Here is a 15,486-nt window from a genome sequence, read left to right as displayed (position 1 = left end):
GTCTCTTACGCTTTGATTAAGAGTTTACATGAAAAAAAAATCCATCTTCTGGAAGGTCAGTTTTGGAAACTTTAGTCAATATGTGGGCCATGTTACCACAGATGGTTCCATCAAGCCAAAAAATTACCTCTCTATGACCTACCCCTCAAACCCAGCTCAGCCTTCTCAAGCCACACAGAAAGCCCTGGGTCATGGAGAGAATGCAAAATATTTGTAGCTGGCAGTCACCCCCTGCCCAAAGAAATCATGTGGAGTTTTTTTCTACTGTTGGTCACACTGGGAAATGTGAACAATATTCCCTGTGACTCAAGAAGCCATTTTCAAGCATATTGGCAGAAAAGTACACAATTCAAGTAATGACTGGGCAGGACAGAGGAATAATGGCTTCCTTTTTTTCCCCTGGAGTCCTGGGGGGTAGTTGTTCCCCTTTCATGGGTCCTGATGGGCATACATTTACGTAGGATAATTTGTTTATTGCATGCAAACTGCTTTGGAAAAGCTTTCTTATCGGACCTCTGGGTGGCAAACAGCCCTCGACTGCTGTCGACACAACTGGGGGTCACCAAGGTCCCCCAGTTGTCTCATCTCACAATAAAGAGAGATGAGTTGCAGGAACTGTTCATGGAGGGGCTTTCCCAGCTCCTCCCCCTGGATGATCTCCTGGGGCTATTTTGTTCTGACCAGTGGTTTTAACTGCTGGCTACTGGAGCTGCTTTGCCGACAGGTGCAGAAAGCCAGAGGAGCCTTGGAGATTCCCTCCCAGGCATGGCTCTCAGCCAGTGACTGGCCACCACCAGGACATGGCAGGCCAGCATCCTTGCCCTGAGGGAGAACATACTCTGAGGCATAATTTACACGCCAGAGCTCCCCATGGGATCAGGCTGAGGCTGAAACTTCTGAAATTGCATCCTTACTTGGATTCTTCCTCATCCTCAACCTGCTTCCTCTACTTTATCCTGGTTTCTCCCGAGAGCCCTTTCTGAATAAATTGCTTGCCACCAACTTCTGTCTCAGGGTGTGGACCCAACCTCAGGCAGTTGGTGTTCTCGGGAATATTAGGACTAGCTCCTAGGATGGGCTTGAACCACCACTGGCAAGGATCACTTTTTTCCTCTTTATGGCAACAGAGATTTAAAACCATTGCTCCAAAACAAAGTGTGCCCAGGTGGTGATGCCTTTTCTGTAAGGCTATCTGCAAGGGTGTTAAAGAATGGCGAATGATTGGTGCACAGCCCATGAACCCGTTTAGAGATCCAGCAGCCTTGTTCCATTATGTTGATGTATTTAGGTTGTCCTTTTGTGTGCACAGAGGCCTGGGCAACTGACTCTTTGCTTGCCAAAATGCAAAGGCGACTTTGAGTCAAGTTCTGTCCTCTTAGATGGAAAGGGTGACCAGAAACCCCTTCTCTGTTTTGGAGCACCCCCGCTCCCTGTTCTCTTCAAGGCTCAGTGGCAGCCAGCAGGCTCCCGCTGTTTGTCTGCTCCCGCCTGGAGTGAGCAAAGCCAGCTCAGACACCGGGGCCTGACAGGCCTTGAGATAAACAGTTCCATCTTCAGGAAATGCACATACGAAGCAAGTTTTGGTTTCTGCGCTTCATAGGAACACTTCAATCAGTGTCTCCTGGAATCCTAAAATTTCCACCTGATTTTTGCTAGAAGAATCAGAGTTTGGCCTGATCCAATGAAAGGAGTCACTCCCAGTTGGGGGCCTTATCTGTAAAAGGAGGGCAATTACGCCTTTTCTGCTTAAAGACAGAGTGTTGGACTAGATAATCTTTCAAAGTCCTTTCCTATCCAGGAATCAACGCTTACCTTCTTTGCAAGTCAGAAAGCACGCTGTATATATGGAGAGAGAGGAGGAGGGCTGCCTGGGGATTGACGCTAGAAGCTCCGGTTGCCTAGCAACGACTGACAAGGATGGGAACTCAACGCCCCTTCCCCAGGGACCTGAATCCAACCTCTCACAAGTTGCTGCATTCTTGAACAACTCCCCACAGCGTGGGCATCTGCAATCACACCACACGGGGGGGTGCCTGAGACCACATGTTCAGCTCTCAGAGTAGTGGGTGGGTAGGAAACTCTGTTGGGGATCAAATCCAAGTGTGTCCAGCAACAGCAATATGCAGCCTCTCCGTGGGATGGTGAGAAAAGAGAAGATAATCTCCTTCTACCTGTAGCTCGGAAGGTTTCTTAGTAAAGCCCATTTCCTGGTCTACATTGTGTGATTCTGCCCACCTCGTCTCAGTGTTAAAAGTGAATTCACCTTATAAGCTAATGAATCTTCATTGCGGGCATCCTGATTACCACACGTTCTGAAATGCTTTGCTAGATACTAGTTTGGCAATAGTTTTCTTTCATTTAGCTGATGGTATTATGGAAGTAAAACAGTCAAAGGATCCAGATGGCTTTCACAAAGAAATATCTACCTGCCCCTACTTGGTATCTGAGTAAGCAGCTGATATGCACTATGGAGTGTCGGGGTATTGTGCTTTCCTAAGGATGTTATTTGTGGAATGTGTGTGTATGTGTGTATCACTTAGGGCCCGTGGTTCATTCAGAAATGTCCATCACAGTCCATTGACCCTGACTCTTCAACACTCTCACACCCACTTTTGCCTCCATAGACACTTGGTATTGGGTAGAAAGACAAATGTTAGTCCACCCTTGGCCCCGAGACGGAAACATACTTAGCCTCTAAAGCCAGTGCAAACACTCCAGCTGCCTCGGGGGCAGCCGCGGATGTCCCAGAATGCCTCAGAGTGCAGTTGCCATACAAATCTGTGGTTGCCTGGAAGGGAAGATATTCAATCATGAGTGAATAAGTCACGCTAGTTTGAACCCCAAAACAATATGAGGCAGAGGGTTGTCTATTTCTTTTATTTAAGTTCTACCTTGTTCCGAAGATTAAGCTGAAGGTAAGGATAAGCTAGCATCCATCTATCTATCTATGTTGCCATACCTTTTATTCAAGCTTCCTAGTAGCCCATGCAAAAAGGGACAACCCGTGCCAGTCCGAGTGCTCACAAGATAAAAAGAAGTCAGTTGTTCAGAGAGGCATATTTGCAGTTATTCCAGAGACTAGAGAGACATCTGTTTCCTGGGTCCTGACAGGAAAATCTATAGGTGAAAAGTTGACAAGTCAATACTACCTCCAAGTCAGTGCAACCAGGAGTATCGTGGCCCTGGGATCAGTTGGGAAAACCCAAGTTCACAGTGTCATTTGTCCCCCTTCAGAAAGGAAAGGGTGGCATTTCCAAAGAGGGAGGAATAAACACGCTGGGCTAAAGTTTGCCTAGAGGGACAGGCCAGTAAAAAGAAGATGTTTCTCTAGATCGCATGAGGAGATGCTGGGACACATGGAGCCACGATAACGGATGTGTGAGAAATCACTTCCAGAATTCTTAAGTGGGGAAACTGATCCATCAGGTTTTAAAGGACTTACACGAAGAAGAAAAAAACTGCTCATTTTCAATGAGCCAGGGTGAAAGCCAGGGGGTTCATTAAGATCATGTATACACCACAGGACTTCTCCTTCCTCTGTTTATCTGTAGGATCCTCAGAAAGGCCTATTAGCTTGAGGTACAAAGTGTCAGGGGAGTTTAAAGGCATCTATTGGGAGAAAGTTACAATATTCAGAGTGAACTCAAGGCCCTTCCCGGGCCCAAGAAGAAAGAGAGTCATAGACAAGGTTGAGGACAAAGTGACACCATTGGGGTAGGGAGGGACACCTTCTGGCGGGGGGGGGGGGGGGGGGAGGAGTGAAGCATCACAAGCAGAACAGGATTGGGGCCTCCCTCACTTCCTTTCTGCTCTGCTTTTCTCCCTTTCTGCCCATATAGCTCTCCTAGGATAGGAGAGGCTGAAGCCTTCTTCTGCTTGGGAGGAGCGGGCATACTTGCTGGTTCCCCAAGACCAAGGGGGAGCTCAGGAGGGCTCAAGGAAGGAGGCAGGTAAGGTCTGTGTCCCTTCCATAAAGGGATCTCTTGGCTCCCAGGAGAGGTGAGGTGGGTGGCCAGTCAAAACGGAGCTCAGCAGAACTACTGAATCACGAACCAAATTCCGGGCTTGGGGGTCTGAGGAAAGGCTGATATGTGAGTGAAATACCCAGAGAGAGGAAGAGATCCAAAAAGGTTCATTATGCTCTACCGATTAGATTTTAAAGGGATTTGGAAACTTCACCATGTTACCTAGCTGCCCAGGAAGGAAGGACTGCTCAGAAAAGTGCAATAAGTAATCTAACTCTGGGATGCTTAATCTTTTTTTCCCTCAATTATGGACATATTTTAAAATAGAATGAAAACCATTGCTCTTGCCTTGAGAAAACACGTGTGTGCCCAATTTTGGAGGGCTTATGGACCTACTATTTTTTAATTACTGTAATAAACGGATGGGCTCTTGGCTCAGATGGTGTGATGCCTGTTCTTTTCTTTTCTTTTCTTTTCTTTTTTAAGAGAGGGGGACAGAGAGAGCGCGAGAGCGCTCGCGAGTGGGGAAGAAGGGCAGAGGCAGACAGAGGATCCTAAGCAGGTTCCACGCTCAAGGCAGAGTCCACCCCTGGACTCTCTCCCACAACCCTGGGATCATGACCTGAGCCGAAATCAAGAGTCAAGGCTCCAGTGACTGAGCCCCCCCAGGTGCCCCGATGCTCTAGTTCTTAATATTAGTTCTCCTTAAAAGTGGTGTGCTGCGGCAACTTTTTGATCATCGGAGTTTGTCATTATTTGTAAGGCAAAACAATAAACAAGAAAGACAACCTATGGAAAATATGCTGCAAAGGAAGCACAGTTCTTGCTTCCGACTTGCACACCGTATGGCTCTACCTTGATAACAAAGCATTATCTGCCCTGAAAGACAACGGATCTCTAGAGCCTCAACAGGTGCGCTGACTCTTTGAGGGTAGGAGGGGAGATCCCCTTCTTCCCGTGAAGTCACACAGTGGTGACGCATGACGTCACTCTGTACCTGACGTCCCATAGCGGCTGTGCACTTCACCGCCTCACCGAGGGCCCGGGGCTGCACTCACCACGCCGGCCTCAGGATTCCTCTTCCTCCCGTTGCTGAAGGTGGAGGCCAAGGTGGAGGAGCAGCTCTCGTCATACAGGGCGGTTCTGCCGTCGTTGATGGCCGAGTTGATGGAGATGGTCCACATGCTGGAGGCGTAGCCATCACAGTTACAGTCGTCGTAGCTGCCGCCGTCCCCGGAGGCCCACACGTAGATGCTGCCTTTGCCGCCTCGACCCTGGGGGGGGGGGGGGGGCACAGGGAGGGAGGCCACCAGATCCCACGGGCCCCGCGGGGGAGGAGGTGGTGCGGGCTTCCGGGGAGGAGGGGGCGGGGCCCCGGCCCGGGGAGGAGCTGGCCAGCCTGGGCGAGCCAGGTTTCCTCGGCATCTGTGAGCGGCTCTGTGTGCCTGGAAAACCATCCTCCTGCCCACAGGGCGCTGTGAGAATGCTCCTTCGTGTGTCCGAAGGATCCAATACAAAAAGTTACCTGACTTTAGTGTTTGAGCTTGGGGGTAACACGGTAAGAAAAGCTGGAAGAATCGCCTTAAAATTTACAAGAAAATTGCTTTTAAAAAGCTAGAAAGGTAGTACGTCCTCATGGTAAGAAATCAAAGTATATGAAAAGAAAAAGGAAAGAAAAACCCTCCTACAGGTCATCATTATCACCCAATTCTTGTTCCTCCTTTCAGACTTTTTTTTTTCAGCAAAAATGTAAATGTACATTTATATTTATCTTTAGCTCTATAAGATGTAAAAGATATTTATATATCTCTGATTTTCTAGTTATATATTTTATATATACATTTACATATATACGTAGATATTTTAAGTTTAAAATACACATTTTACTCCAACATATATAAATCTTGCATATCAAATATGTGTGTGTGTGCACGTGCATGTGTGCAAGCTTGTGTGTGTGTGTGTGTGTGTGTGTGTGTGTATTTACCTGGTTGGATCATACTAGAATTCTTTTAAACACAATATTATATGACATTTTACCTGTGTAAGGGAACACCAAATATAGGAAGAAAGTTTTATATGAACAAAAATAACTTTAAACACATAATAATATGCACAATTGTTATTACTATGTGCTAATTAGTTATAAACAGCAAGCTTAGCTATAAATCCCTACAGTTCATGTTGCTCTTCTGTTCAACCACATTCTTATTTGCCTGTCCTTTTCTTTTCCTGTTCTTTGTCTTCTAGGAGTATTCTCTCTCCCTCCACAACCCAGGAGTGCCCATCCCCTCTGGCTTCCTATGTTCTGACTCTGGGGGCAGTAGGGCTGGGGGTATTCTGTCTCCCTGCAGGCTAGGTGGGCAGGGCAGATCAGCCATGCAGTGTGGGAGGTAAGGGCAGGTGTACAGCCTCCGCCCCTACCCCCCACCCCCTTCCTTCATGGCTTGGCCCAGGGCAGCTCAGTAACCCCCCAGGACCAGAAGATATGGATGTTATGACAGAGAAAGTCTGTCCCTGCTTGGCCATCAGGGGTCTATGGTCCTGACTCAGGGGCTTAAGGGCAGAGATGCCAGAAGGCAGAGAGACAAACGGATTACCTCCAAGGTCTCTCTGCCTCCTGGCAATGAGAAAAGACATTTTGATTGCTTCTAACAGGACTTGGAGTTAATTAGCCTGTGATTGACTGAGTCGATACATCAACAAAGATTTATTCAGCCACCAGCTGAGAACGGTCACAGTGTCTTGGAAAATCTATACTGGAAAACTCCACCGAAGTCAGTAACTGCTCTCGGAAACCAGGACAGACGGGCAAGTGTATCATCCCTACAGCTGGTGCAGGGGATCACACGCTCAGACAGACTCAGATTTGGGCTCAATGTCAAGAAATGGCACCCAATGGAATTGAGACAGCTGTGGATCAGGGTAAACGGGTGAAGCCCACCAAATGTGGAACTTTCCTCTGATCCAGTCCACAGATGGGCTGCTGGTGAGACAAAGCAACCTTTGCTAAAAGTTAATCGGTGCTAGAAGCATTGTCACTGTGTTGTAGGGTTTTGGGATTCGATTGTGACTCTAATTTTTCAGGCTTCTCTGTATTCATGCCTCCTCTGCAATATGACTTTGCAGTCTTGCCCACCAAAAGGAGAGGTGTACTTCCCACCCCTTGAATCTGGCTGGCTTCCTGTCTTTGCTTTGTCCAACAGAAAGTGGTGGAAAGTCAGGCTGTGTCAGTTCCAAGCATAGGTCTCAAGAATCCCTCAATTCTGTTGCACCATGGAACAAACCTGAGTTGGTCTGCTGGTTGATGACAGATTTAGCCCAGATTACCATCCCAGCTGACAGCCCACAAGTGGCAGACATAGGAGGGAGGCTACTCCAGACCAGCCGGTCTGTAGTTCACCTTCTAGCTGACCACAGATGCATGAGTGAGTCCAGCTGGCATGAGCCGAGGCTGGCCCAGATCAGCAGAACAACCCAGCTGACCTGCAGACCCATGAGCAGGACTTAAATGGTGGTTGTTTTAAACTACTGAGTTTGGGGGTAGTGTGTTATGTGGCCTGGCCCACTGATGCACAGAGCACAACTGTCAGCCTGTTTCTGAGGAGTAAGCAGCAAACATTAGTTTTGTATTGGACTGTAAGACTTGCCCACAAGACTTGCCACTGTGATTCCTAGCAATAGTAAGCCTTGTTTTTTTCTAAGATGTGGTGTGTGTGTGTGTGTGTGTGTGTGTGTTTATATGACATAATAATAGTTACATCTAATGATTGGGTATCAGGACCAAATAGTCCCCAAGTAGTCTGGGGACAGATACATGGGAAAAGGGCACCTATAAGAGAGCTGAGACCTGGTTATGGAATGGGTCTGTTGCTGGCACACCTTACTTTCCTGTTAATTGATGCCCCAAGATTTAGTTCTGCCCCCAGCTGCTCCTGAACGGGAGCTGGGCAGAAACAGACCGAACAACTGTGACCCATATTCCAACAATAAGCTGTTGGGGAATACAATGAAAGAAACTAAGATGATAATGAGAAGAAGCACTACTATGGCACTTACTGTATGCCAGGGACTGCCCTAAGGACTTTACATATTAACCTATTGAATTCGATGTGAAGCACCATTTATACTAACCACAGGAAGGGTAAAATACTTAGAAAGAAACCCAAGAAACTAAGAAAAAAAAAAGAGCTAAGTACTAAATAAGACTTTGAAGGCTTTGAAGACTATGGAGGGACACATGAAGATTTGACCCAATGGAAAGACACATCAACACATGATGATCTTGGACAGAAAGAAAGCATTGCAGAGATGTCGATTTTCCCCAAGTTAACTTATAAATTTAACATCCCAATCAATACACTGTATCAATCAAGGTTCAGTCAGGCAAATAATGCTGTACGTAGTTCAACAGAAGGAATTTTATCCAGAGACTCCATGGTAAAGGAGAACCAAAGACCAGATGGGGTTGGGAGGCTCACCTAGAGACTTGGATGAGATGGGTCAGCAGTCTGCACTGCAGGAGGGAGCTGGGCCTGGAGGGTGGGCTCTCTGCTGGGGCTCTCCTACCCTTCGTCAGTAGCACATGCTCATATAGTAGACGGGCCGTCAGACTCGCCCCAACCCTTTACATTGGAATTCCCTTCTCCACCTCCACTTCCCCTCCTATAGGACTTTTTCTTTTCTTTTAAGAAGGCAAGTGCATTTATAAATTTTTTTAAATGTTTTTTGTTTATTCTTGAGAGAGACAGAGCATGAGTAAGGGAGGGGCAGAGTGAGAGTGGGACACAGAATCGGAAGCAAGCTCCAGGCTCTGAGCTGTCAGCACAGAGCCCCACACGGGGCTCGAACTCACGAGCTGTGAGATCATGACCTGAGCCGAAGTCGGACGCTCAACCGACTGAGCCACCCAGGCGCCCCATAGTGTTTATTTATTTTTGACAGAGAGAGAGAGACAGAGCATGAGTGGGGGAGGGGCTGAGAGAGAGGGAGACATAGAATCCAAAGCAGGCTCCAGCCCGACGCGGGGCTTGAACTCACAGACTGCGAGATCATGACCTGAGCCGAAGTCAGACACTCAACCGACTGAGCGCCCCTGAACACATCATCATCAAATAGTGAAAAATTTTACTTCTTCCTTTCCAATTTGCATGCTTTTTGTTTTTTTGTCTTACCTAACTGCTGTAGCTAGGACTTCCAGTACTATATTGGGTAGGAGTGAGCAGAGTAGGCAGCCTGGTCTTGTTCCTGATCTCAGAGGAAATCCTTTCAAATTTTCTCCATTGAGTATAATGTTAGCTGTGGGTTTATTGTATCTGGCCTTTATTATGTTGAGCTATGTTTTTTCCACATCTAATCTATCAAGGATTTATATCATGAAAGGATGCTGTTATTTTGTTAAATGCTTTTTCAGTATCTATTGAGATGATCATGTGGCTTTTATCTTTCATTTTATTGATATGATTGAGTTACATTTATTGATTTGCATATGTCAAACCATCCTTGTATCCCAAGGATAAATCCCATTTGGTCGTGGTGTATAATCCTTTCAACATATTCTTGAATTCAATTTGCTAGTATTTTGTTGTGAATTTTTGCATCTATATTCATCAGGGATATTGGTCTATAGTTTTCTTTCCTTGTGGTATCCTTATCTGGTTTTGCTACCAAAGTAGTGCTGGCTTCATAGAATGAGTTTGGAGGTGTTCCCTCTTCTCAATATTCTGGAAGACTTTACGGAGGGCTGATGCTAATTCTTCCTTAGATGTTTGGTAGAATTCACCAGCAAAGCCATCTGGACCTAGAGATTTCTGATTTCTGTGTTATTTTTTAATTGACTCAATCCCTTGATTTGTTATTGATCTGTTCAGATTTTCTATTCCTTCCTGATTCAGTCTGGGTATATTGTTGCTAAAATGTATCCATTTGTTCCAGGTAATGTAATTTGTTAGTATATAATTATTCATAGTGGTTTCTTAAAATTCTCTATTTCTGTAGTATCGGTTGCCATGTCTTGTTTTCCTTCTAATTTTGAGTCTTTTTTTTTTTTTAGTCTAGCCAAAGAATTAGTCTCGCTGTCAAACGTGTTTATCTTTTCAAGGAACAGGTTTTTAGTTTTGCTGATCCTTTCTACTGTTCTTCTGGTCTTTATTTCGTTTATTTTTGCTCTGATTTTTATTATTTTTTTCTTCGGCAATCTTTGGACTTGACTAGTTCCTCTTTTTCTAGTTCCTTGAGGTGTAAAATTAGGTTGTTTGGGATTTTTCTTATTTCTTAATATAAACCTTCCTCTTAGAACTGCTTTTGCTGCATCCTACAAAATTGGGTATATTGTATTTTCATTTTAATATGTTTCAAGATAATTTGTTTCTATTTTTAATTTTTTGAAAATGTTTATTTATTGTTTTATTGTTTTTGACAGAGACAGAATGCGAGTGGGTTAGGGGCAGAGAGAGAGGGAGACACAGAATCGGAAGCAGGCTCCAGGCTCCGAGCTGTCGGCACAGAGCCCAACAGGGGGCTCGAACTCACGAGCTGTGAGATCACGACCTGAGCCAAAGTCGGACGCTCAACCAACTGAGCCACCCAGGCGCCCCAATTTGTTTCCATTTTGATTTCTTCTTTGACCCATTGGTTGTTTAGAAGTGTGCTGTTTAGTTTCCTCATATTTGAAGATCTACTCACTTTCCTCTTGTTGAAACTTCTAATTTCCTGCCATTTATGGTCAGAGAAGATAACTGAAATTGATTTCAATCTTTTTTAATTTGCTAAGATTGGTTTTGTGGCCTGTCATATGATCTATCTTGGAGAATGTTCACAGGCACTTGAGAAGAATGTATGCTGTTGGTGGATGGAACATTCTATATGTGTCTGAAAGGTCCATTTATTTTGGTGTGTTTCAATTCCATTGTTTCCTTGTTGATTTTCTGTCTGCACAATCTCTCCTTTGCCGACGGTGGGATAGTGAAGTCCCCTCCTGTTATTGTATTGTATATTTCTCCCTTAAGATTTGTTAGTATTTTCTTAACATATTTCAGTGCTCAGATGTTGGGAGTGTATATGTTTATAGTTGTTATGTCTTCTTGACGTACAGATGCTCCCCAATTTATGATGGTTTGACTTAGAATTTTTTTACTTTATGATGGTACAAAAATCATACTCATTCAGTAGACACGATGCCCTGAATTTTGAGTTTTTAATCTCTTCCTGATCTAGTGATATGCCGTACTCTGTCATGATGGTGGGAGGCAGCAGGAAGCTTCAGTCTACTCACCCACGTGATCATGAGGGCAAGCAATTGGTATACTTGCAACCGTTCTGTACCCACATAATCATTTTGTTCTTCACTTTCAGTACAGCGTTCAATAAATTACCTGAGGTATTCAACTCTGTATTATAAAATAGGCTTTGTATTAGATGGTCTTGCCCAACTGTAGGCTAAACTAAGTGTTGCTAGCACATTTAAGGTAGGCTAAGCTATCATGTTTGGTAGGTTAGGTGCATGAAATGCATTTTCAACTTATATTTTCAACTTTTGATCGGTTTATCAGGGTGTAACTCTAGTGGAAGAAGATCGGTGTTGACCCTCTTATCATTATATAATGACCTGCTTGGTCTCTCGTTGCCAATTTTGGGCTTGAAGTCCATTTTGTCTGACGTGAGTATGGCTACACCCGCTTTCTTTTGGCTACCATTTCTTGGAGTATCATCCTCTGTCCCTTCACTTTGAGTCTATGTGTTTGGGGCTGGGAAGAGTCTCCTGAAGGCAGCATGCAGTCGGGTCTTTGTTTCAATTCATTCAGACACTCTGTTCCTTTTGATTGGTAAGTTCAATCCATTTACATTTAAGGTGATTATTGATATATGAGGACTTACTATTGCCATTTTATCTTTTGTGTTCTGATTGTTTTGTGTCTCCATTGTCTTGTCTTTTTCTCTTTCTTTCTTTCTTTTGTTTGATTTTTAGTTGGTGGTTTTTTATGACACTTGGCTCAGTCCTCCCCTGCTTTTTATTGTATTTTATTTTTTTAAACTTTTTTTCAAATGTTTATTTGTGAGAGAGAGAGAGAGAGAGGGAGGGTGGGAGGGAGGGGGAGAGAGAGAGGAAAACACAGAATCTGAAGCTGGCACCAGGCTCTGAGCTGTCAGCACAGAGCCTGACGTGGGGCTCGGACCCACAAACTGGGAGATCATGACCTGAGCTGAAGTTGGAAGCTTAACTGACTGAGCCACTCATGTGCCCCCTATCCCCCTTTTTAGATGTTTTGTTTTTGCTCTAGATTTTTGTTTTGTGGTTCCTGTGAGATTTGTAGAAAATGTCTTATAAATAAAATAATCCTTTTTCTGTTGATAGCAACTTATCTTCATTTGCCTCTACAGGTTCCGGCATTTTCCTCCTCCCTTTTTATACTTTTGTTATCACAAATTGTCTCTTTTTATGCTGGGAGTTCGTTTCCAAATTGTAGTAGCTATATTTATTTTTAATGCCCTTTTCTTTAAAGCTTTATGTTACATTTAACATCCTATTGTAAGAGAGGGTTATAATTTTATGATTGTATCTATCACCTTTGTAAAAATCCGGGGTATTTTTGTCTTTTCATTTTAGGCAGAAGAGCTCCCTTCAGCATTTTTTGTAAGGCAGGTCTGGTGGTGGTGAACTCCATCAGCTTTTGTTTGTTTTTCTCCTTCATATCTGAAGGGTCACTTTGCTGAATAAAGTATTGTTGGCTGGAAATCTGAATTAGGACATTCACTCTCTCCTGGCCTGTAGTTTCTGTTGAAGAAATCTACTGATAATCAAATGGGATTTTCTTTGTAGGTTATGTTCTCTTCTCCCCCCCAGCTGCCTTTAAGAATCCTTCTTTATGGCCAATTTTTGACAGCTTCGTTATAATATGTCTTAAAGAGGATCTCTCAGCATTGAGATACTAAGGTGACTAATTAGCTTTGTGGACTTGTATGTCTTTTCGTTTTTTTTTTTTTTTTTAATTTATTTTTTTTAATTTTTTTTTTTTTTTGTCAACGTTTATTTATTTTTGGGACAGAGAGAGACAGAGCATGAACGGGCGAGGGGCAGAGAGAGAGGGAGACACAGAATCGGAAACAGGCTCCAGGCTCCGAGCCATCAACCCAGAGCCCAACGCGGGGCTCGAACTCACGGACCGCGAGATCGTGACCTGAGCCGAAGTCGGACGCTTAACCGACTGAGCCACCCAGGCGCCCCGTGGACTTGTATGTCTAGTTCTCTCCTTAGGTTTGGGAAGTTCTCAGCTATTGCTTCTTTAAATAACCCTTCTGTCCCCTTCTCCTTCTGGTATATCCGTAATTCTTTTGTTGGTCCCCCTGAGGGAGTCTGATAGCTCTTGTATGGTTTCTCCACTTCTTAAAAATCTTAGTTCTCTCTCTGCTATTACCTGAATTATTTCTAGATTCCTATCTCCTGGCTCGCCTGTTCTTTCTTCCCTCCCATTTGCTGTTTCCAACACTTTGTAATGTGTTCTTCATTTCCTCTGTTGAGTTCTTTAGTTTCAGAATTTGAGTCTGTTTGGCAAAGCACTCCTTCTATTCGTTAATTTCATTACTCAGTTCATTAAATTGACTTTCTGAGTTTTCTTCTAGCTTGCTGACTTTCTTCATAACCAGCTATTTTGAATTCTCTTATCAGTTAGATCCTAACTTTCTGTGACTCGGAGATTGGTTGCTGGAGAACTGTCTGCCATTTGCTTTTGGTGATACCATCTTACTGAGATTTTTCATGGTGTTTGATGAGATGAGCCTCTGCTGACACATTTGAAGTAATGGATGCCTTTCTATTTTGGTAGAGTTCTATTGACTTTGATTTTAACAGTTCAACCGGTTGGGAATTAAAGACCTTTCTTTTATTTTCCAGCAGGTGGCGATATAGTGTAATTTTTTTCCCCTCTTACCTAAACTGCTTTACGGCTGTATTTGGGAGCACACACTTTACACCCACCACCTGCTCTTCTGGCGGGGTCACTGAGGCTGTCATAGTTACCCGTGCACTAGCGTCTCACCAGTGCTGAGGTTGCCAGGGTTGCTGGCGCGCGGCTGGGTCTGCTAGGGTCATGGGTACTGCTGCTGCCCAGGGCTGCTGGGGATACCACGGTCTCGGAGGGCTCTGCCACTGCCAGGGTCACTGGGTTTACAGGCACCACTGCTGCTGTTCCCCTGGTTTTCCTGCCTCCATGAGGTCCAGTCTACCCACCTTCAACGTACAGATATATGGTTCTCTGTGGAGTCCTGATGTGCTGTTGAGGAACCCCTGTTGGGTGATGGGTGCCCTACTCATTGCAAATTAAAGGGAGAAACAAAAGATTTCTCATGCCGCTATGTGCTGATGTCACTCCCCCCAAATTTCTTAACAGTTCATGCAGATTTGGTTATTTGCTCATAATACAAAAATGTCACAAATCGCTTACCATCTGCTAAGGTCAAGTTCTAGCCAGAGACTGGTGCTATGGCTCTGTGTGCCCCCACCCAGGACATCACCTGTCCCAGGAGGTGGAAATCCACTTTGTCGGTCCCTCCTGCTCACCAATCAGTAGCGACCTGGACGAATGACCAGACCAGGCCCTGGCCCACTGGTATTACCTGCTTGCAGATACTAGGGAGGCAAGCTTGTTACAGGTTGCCTCTTCCTAAACACTCAGTTAGACTAGTTTTTATTTTCCAGTCACTTTGACGTCCTAATACAACATTGACATACTTAAAAAAAAGTTATCACATTTTTTATTGCAAAATCATACTCATTGTAGAATAACTGAAACTTAGACTCGGAACAGGAAAATAAAAATCCTTTCTAATTTTCCACGAATAGAAAAAATCCCTGGTGATATTTTGTGGATTCCTGCCAAGTTGATATATAAATGCTAAGTATAAGAACAGGTTTAGGGATAAAATTGGGATCATAAAAGAGATCCACTTTTGTGGCCAGAATGCTTCAAATGTATATTCACTATTATATCAGTAACATTTCCTAATGTAATTAAATATTCCTCTACACTGTAATTTTTATTAGTCTTATTAAATAGCCATTCCATAATTTATTTAGTCCTTTAACTAGACATAGCTGGAAGGCTGTTTCTAAGTTTTAAAGTTCTGCGATGAACATCATTTTATATGTCTTTGTATTTCTGTTTATTTCCTCAGGCAGAATTTCTAAAAGGGGGAATTTAGGGTAAAAAGGAATGAATGTTGGAAGATTCTTGATCCATATTGCCATATGATTGCTATTTATAATGCGTATGAACAATTTATTTGTTTCACCAGCAGTGTGTAAGAATTCCACAATCAGCCCCCATGGTTCAAGATTGAGAATCCTACATTAAAAAAATCTAGTTTTGCCAATTCAGTGGGCAAAAATGGTACCTTGTTGTTTTGAGTTATAAATTTTTCCATGACCATTGAGTTTATCTTCTTGCATTCTCACTGCTTATTTGTATTGCTGCTTTATGAATAAGGTTAGCAAAGCACCAAGCCATAAAGATAATATCCTTTGCCT

The 15,486-nt window shown here is 44.0% G+C and overlaps 1 protein-coding gene across 1 annotated transcript in view; it reads right to left on the bottom strand.

Moving 5' to 3' along the window:
* Nucleotides 1-15,486, bottom strand: part of PCSK2 (proprotein convertase subtilisin/kexin type 2) — a 281,880-nt gene that overhangs the window by 16,931 nt on the left and 249,463 nt on the right. The window contains exons 9-10 of the mRNA XM_040447755.1: nucleotides 5,024-5,239; nucleotides 2,688-2,788 (exon numbers count right to left, since the gene is read on the bottom strand). Coding sequence (XP_040303689.1) covers nucleotides 2,688-2,788; nucleotides 5,024-5,239 — 317 coding nt within the window. The remainder of the gene's footprint in view (nucleotides 1-2,687; nucleotides 2,789-5,023; nucleotides 5,240-15,486) is intronic.

Source organism: Herpailurus yagouaroundi, unplaced genomic scaffold (genome assembly GCF_014898765.1).
Source record: "Herpailurus yagouaroundi ecotype Mexico unplaced genomic scaffold, PumYag 196, whole genome shotgun sequence".
In the NCBI taxonomy this organism is placed as follows: Eukaryota; Metazoa; Chordata; class Mammalia; order Carnivora; family Felidae; genus Herpailurus; species Herpailurus yagouaroundi.
Note: the sequence above shows the minus strand (reverse complement) of the source record. Positions and strands in the feature narration are given on the sequence as shown.